The 6,000-nt window shown below is 43.9% G+C and overlaps 1 protein-coding gene across 2 annotated transcripts in view; it reads right to left on the bottom strand.

The window, feature by feature from the left end:
* The window catches only part of FCHO2 (FCH and mu domain containing endocytic adaptor 2), a 4,043,518-nt gene that overhangs the window by 2,296,459 nt on the left and 1,741,059 nt on the right, over nucleotides 1–6,000 (bottom strand). For both annotated transcript variants that reach the window (XM_044063938.1, XM_044063939.1), the window contains exons 14-15: nucleotides 470–481; nucleotides 303–327 (exon numbers count right to left, since the gene is read on the bottom strand). In XM_044063938.1, the coding sequence (XP_043919873.1) occupies nucleotides 303–327; nucleotides 470–481 (37 nt within the window). The remainder of the gene's footprint in view (nucleotides 1–302; nucleotides 328–469; nucleotides 482–6,000) is intronic.

Below are 6,000 nucleotides of genomic sequence, written 5' to 3'. Positions count from 1 at the left end.
CAAACAGAGCTCCTCATTAGCACTCTTCAAGAAAAATCTTGATGATTGGATGGGTAATAGGAAATTCACCCCGGGGATCACTTCTGTGGTTCTGCTTGACAGGGGCACAGGAAAATAATTTTCTTGGGTGGCGAACGCCAGGGTACATTTTTGGCTAGGCTTGTATAGGCCCTAGGGCCAATAGCCTAGTACCTACCTATGAACCTATATACATACACGCACATGCTAGAGACTTCAGACCTCATGCAACCACAAAATATGCAGACTTTGCAGAAGTAATAATATTAAACAAGTGTACTTACTAGATGAGTTTCTTTTTAATGGTACCTAGACAAGAAAAGGAAAACGCTGCATTATAAAGTTAGACTTAAACATTAATATAAAGTTAAAGCCACGTAGATATTTTCTACAAAAGAAACACAAAATGAAAGAATCAAAAAATCCAAAATGGTTATCGCCACTTACTTACCGGACTGTGCCTCTGACGCAAGCATGTAAGGAAAAAAAAAATAGTAGTTACAAGTCATATTCCAGATCTTAGTCTTAACAAACAAGTAAACATTTTAAGATTACAATACTAAAAAAGAAGTTATGTTCTTACCATAACATTTCATCTGTGTTGTCCATTTTCATTCATCCTCAACATAAGGGACTCGGATCCGACTCGGCCGTTATTTCAGCTTGTGGAAGCCTACAAACTCTCAAGCTCTTCCCTACCAATAATGTCCTGGTCCCCATTCCCCCTTAGATAATACAACATATAGGTTGAAAAAAGAAAGAAGGAAAAGAAGAAGAAAAAATAAGAACCATACAAATTGGCATCACTGGAGTTAAACACCCTTAGGAACATGAGGCTTTGAATGTGTCCTCATATACACGTTTCTTCCTATAAGGGAGGAGGGGTAGGAGGGTTGGGAGTTGAGGATGAATGAAAATGGACAACACATATGGAACATTATGGTAAGAACATAACTTCTTTATCTGATGATGTCAATTTTCATTCATCCTCAACATATTGGTCAAAGTCCCCAGCTACCTCAGCAGTGGGTTGACCCTAAAGAAGGATGTTCCTGAGAATGGCTGAACCAAAGGTCACTCTTCCCCTTGAGTCCAAATCCAATTTGTAGCAATTAATAAAGGTATGTGAATTTGACCAAGTGGCAGCTGCACAAATATCATCCATGGAAGCCCTAGACAGGAATACAGGAAAGGGTGCCACAGATCTAGTACAATGAGCTTTTACATGTGTCTGGAAAGGAATATTCAATTTTTTTGTATACAAAGGAAATACATTCTGTTATCCATCTGGCTATAGATACTTTAGTTACAGCTTCCCCCAGTCTATGGTCTGCAAAAGAAATACAGTTGGTCTGATTTCCTTAAATCCTTTGTATGGTGTAAGTAAAATCCTAACTGTCTGTGCACATCAAGTGAATGTAACAAGTATTCTCCTTTGCTACTGAAATTTGTAAAGAATACGGGGAGGGTAATACTGGATTTTGTCAACACCTTCATCAGAAAGGAAGTACTGGTACATAAGGTAACCCTATCCTTATGAAAGACTAAGTAAGTAGGTTTCAAGGATAAAGCTTGAAGTTCTGATATTCTTCTGGCCAAAATTATAGCAACCAGAAAGGTTGTCTTCCAGGACAGAAAATTTAAATCACATCTGGCTGCAGGTTAAAAAGGAGACCGAATCAGGACTTGCAGTACTAGAGTTAAATCCCATTGGGGAACAGGGTCTTTAAAAGGAGATCTGAGCAAGAGAGTACCATTCAAAAATACTTTATACATTTTTGAGGAAGCCAAAGAAAAATTCTGGAATCGTACATGGAAATTTGAAATTGCTGCTAGCTGAACTTTAATCATAGATGAACTTGCTCCTTTATTAAACAACCCAACTAGAAATTCAAGGACTGCATGTAAAGGAGCTGTAAAGGGGTCTATGTGATTCTGCTCTGCTCAATAAACAAACGGTTTCCATTTGCTTTTGTACAATTTTCTGGTAGACGGTTTATGAGAAGAACTGTAACGGACCGGGGAAGAAAGGATAGGTTGCCTGGCCATCAACAGAATTGGAGAAACCATGCGGTCAGTCCTGTCAGATGGGACAGAAGATCTGGAGTCAGATCCAGAATCCAAGGTGGAGACAATAGATGAGGCCCAAAGAAAGGAGAACCACACTTGTCAAGGCCAGTAAGGTGCAATGAGGATGACTCACCTCTTCAAACTGGCTGCTTTCTGTAGAAATTTGGGGATCAAGGGAGTTGGGGATAGGCAAATACAGACAGGGGGGGGGGCAATCATGGAGAAAAGCATCCCTCGGTGACTTCCCTGTAGGGGAGACTAGAGCAAAGAAGCTGCTGTACTTGTTTAGAGAAGATGCAAAGAGAATGCAACAAGGCTGACCCCACTGATGGAAAATCATTTCAGCCACCTTGAGGGACCTGCTCAGTCTGTCCGCTAACACATTGGACTTCCTTGGAATATGCATTGCCATATTGCCACTGGAAAGAGAATGGAGGCTATCACTCATTGCCACAATCTGAGAGCTTCTTGACAAAGGCAATATGATCTGCTTCCTCCTTATTTGATGATGTACTAAACTACTGACATATTGTCTCTTTAAATCACAACTGTCCAGAGAGGGAGAGAGTATTTGATTGCTTGCAATGCAAGAAGCACTGCTCTCATCTCTAGAATGTTGATATGTGGATTGGCTTCTTTGGAGGACCAAGTGCCTTGGACTGTCTCCCCCAGATAATATCCTTCCCACCCAATATGAGAAGAACCTGTGGTCACTATGGCCTTGGGCTGAGAAAGTAGGAATGGTCAACCTTGTTGGGTATGGCATGACTGCGTCCACCATGAGAGGTAACTGTTGCATATTTGGGTCACTCATCTTTACAGATATAGGGTGACTGAAAAAAGACCACTGCATTTGCAGAATCCATTGTAAAAGTCTCGTGTGATACCTTGCCAAGGGTACTAAGGTTATGGCTGCAGACATCACACCTAGAGTTTGCAGAACAACTTTGGCTGAAATCTTCGTTCTGCAGATGATTCTCCTGACTTGGTTTCTGATAGTTTGTACTTGTGATAATGAAAGGGACACAACCATGGATTGCGTGCTGAAGATTGTCCTATGAATTCCAGCTTCTGCATGGATAGCAAATGCGATTTGTTGTGATCTACAATGATTCCAAGAACTGAGCAATTTCTTAGTACCTGGTCTCTTGGTTGTACCAAGTGATTTCCGGTTGGGGTGGTGATGAGCCAGTCATTCAAATATGGGAACACCTGGATTTCCTGCAGCCTTAGATGTTCTGCTACCACTGCCATGCATTTGGTAAACACCCTGGGGGCTGTGGTGAGTCCAAAGAGCAGAGCTCTGAATTGATAATGACAGTCTCCCACTTGGAAGCCTAAGTACCTTCTTGACCATCTGTTGATCTTTATGTGATAGTACCTGTCCTGGAGGTCTATAGAGCACATCCAGTCTTCCTTCCCCAGAAAGGGTAGAATGGACTGTACCATGACCATCTGGAACTTGGTCTGCATGAATGATTTGTTTAGCACACTGAAATCCAAAATCAGTCTCCAGTCCCCATGTCTCCTTTGGAACCAAAAATAACCTTGAATAAGTTCCGGATCCGATTTGTTCTGGTGGGACCTCCTGGATGACTCTTTTTGCAAGCAACTGCTGAATTTGTTGAGTTGCTGGCTCCCTCTGACTGGGTGGAAAATTGGGGAGTTTTGTTACTGATGGGAGGGATGGGTATGGTACATCCTCTGGTAATAATTCTCTACACCCAAATGATGTTTATTAAACTTAGCCAGGCTGTTTGGTGCAAGGAAAGTCTACCCCACAGAGCCCATCAAAGAAAGTATCACTGGATCCTGTATTCTGCGGGACTCCTCTGCTATGAGGGCATCTTCTGCTATTATCATTTCCCTCTCCGCCTCTGGGAGAACAAGTTCCACATGTGTCTTGGAATGGACCATGAGATTTTTTAAACTACATTTTGCAGGATCCCTGTTGATTCCGTGAAAAGATTCATTAAGCGGTCAAAAAACATACTCCAATGGCAGACAAGTTCTTTCCGTTCTTTCCACACTTGAAGAGTGTTTCTTCCACTGTGGGTCCAAATAATGAAGATACGTCAAATGGAGCATTGACAAAAGAAGACTTGAAAGGCTCCACAAAATCACACAGGCACATTAAGGCATGCTTCCTTATGGATATGCCTGAACCCGCTGCACCTGAGACGCCTTCTGTTGCACTGGCGATAAGCCTCATAGACAAGTTCACAATCGATTGTAAGGTAGCCAACTAAGGGGGCCACAGATGCTTAGGCTTCTTCAGTAGTGATCCCTGCTAATGAGTTGAAAAGTTCCTTAATTAGGTTCCTTTGCAATCTCATGAAGTGGGCTAGATAATTCAGCAAATATACAGTAAAGGTCGCTGAAGCGTACACTTGCTTCCCAAACCTGTCCATGGCCCTAGACTCCCAATTAAGAGGGTGGACAGACGAACTCTCTTCAGTGAGTTTCTTTTTGGGGTCCACCACCACAACCATGGCATCAACCAGGACGCCCTTGCTCCAATACTGCCTTTCTACTGTAGGTGCCATACTTTTATCCGGTCTCTTGGGGATGGGTTCGTTCAAGTCAGGTTTCTTTCAAGCCTTTTGACCAATTAAATTTACCAGCTCATCGGAGGTGGAGCTATCCAGGAGGTAGACGGGCCAGTCTTGAAAGCTTCCAGGTATACAGACTCTTTAGGAGATGGGTTGTGGGCAGGCCGGCCACTCTTTTGTTTTAGGAGTTCAAGGATGTTTCTGAAGGAGACATCATTTTGTGGTGATTTGGGAGACCACGCTCCCTCATCAAAGTCGGTATCTCTGGTGACAGACTCTAGACGGGCCAGTCTTGAAAGCTTCCAGGTATACAGACTCTTTAGGAGATGGGTTGTGGGCAGGCCGGCCACTCTTTTGTTTTAGGAGTTCAAGGATGTTTCTGAAGGAGACATCATTTTGTGGTGATTTGGGAGACCACTCTCCCTCATCAAAGTCGGTATCTCTGGTGACAGACTCTTGGGGTGACTCCAGGATTTCCTTGGTGGGATGATCCAGGGAAGTATTGGGAGAAATAAAAATCCCAAATTGGGTAGACTGGAAGCTCTAGGCCAGCTGCCCCAGTGGTGTAGAGTGGCGAGGATCATGTGTCAAAGCCAGTTGGGTGGTCAAGGGTGGAAACGAGAGGGGAGGACCCACCTGACCTGTGGGTACAGAGAAGATCCTCTTCACCAACTCAAAGGCTGACCTCCCAGGGGAGTAGACCAATGAAGCAAACAGAGGGAGTCCCTGGTCCACCAGCTCCCCCCTCCCCACAGGCTGTCCACCTGAAAAGGAAGCCGGAGCAGAACTATCAAACGCCAAAGCTCCTTGAGGGAGAGAAGGCTCTGAGAATCTTGGAGTCAACTGAACCCCCTCGGATCAGATGTGGAAGCCTTGGCTCTGAGAGCCACCCGGATCTGAAAGTCGGAACCAACAAACTCAGAGTCATTGTCAGATCCGAAGATACCAGTCTCTTCCAGTCTGATAGCACTGATCCCACACGTTGAGTCAGTGGAAGAGTACACACTGGTGAAAGTTACTGATCCAATGGGGTCTGAACTATAAGGGCACCCTTCTGAAGTTGTTCCGGGACTAGTTCCCTCACCATCTTTGCCACATCTGCCTCAGTAAGACTTTTGGAAGAGTAGGAAGACATAATAGAAGAAGGCCTTGAGCGCCTCTGCAGAAAGGGACAGGGTACCTAGACGATACTGGATCCAATGACAGCGAGTAGACAATCTGAGGAAGGGGTTTCAGATCTCAGGACTTTGGATCTGAAACAGTCTTTCTCTTAGAATCTGGGGATACCATTTTTGTGAGATCCAAAAAATTATGAGACATTGGTAAAGTCGGATCTGACCTAGGCACTTTTTTTTCGGTT

Source organism: Protopterus annectens, chromosome 2.part2, assembly GCF_019279795.1.
Source record: "Protopterus annectens isolate FY-2018-M chromosome 2.part2, PAN1.0, whole genome shotgun sequence".
Lineage (NCBI taxonomy): Eukaryota > Metazoa > Chordata > Ceratodontiformes > Protopteridae > Protopterus > Protopterus annectens.
Note: the sequence above shows the minus strand (reverse complement) of the source record. Positions and strands in the feature narration are given on the sequence as shown.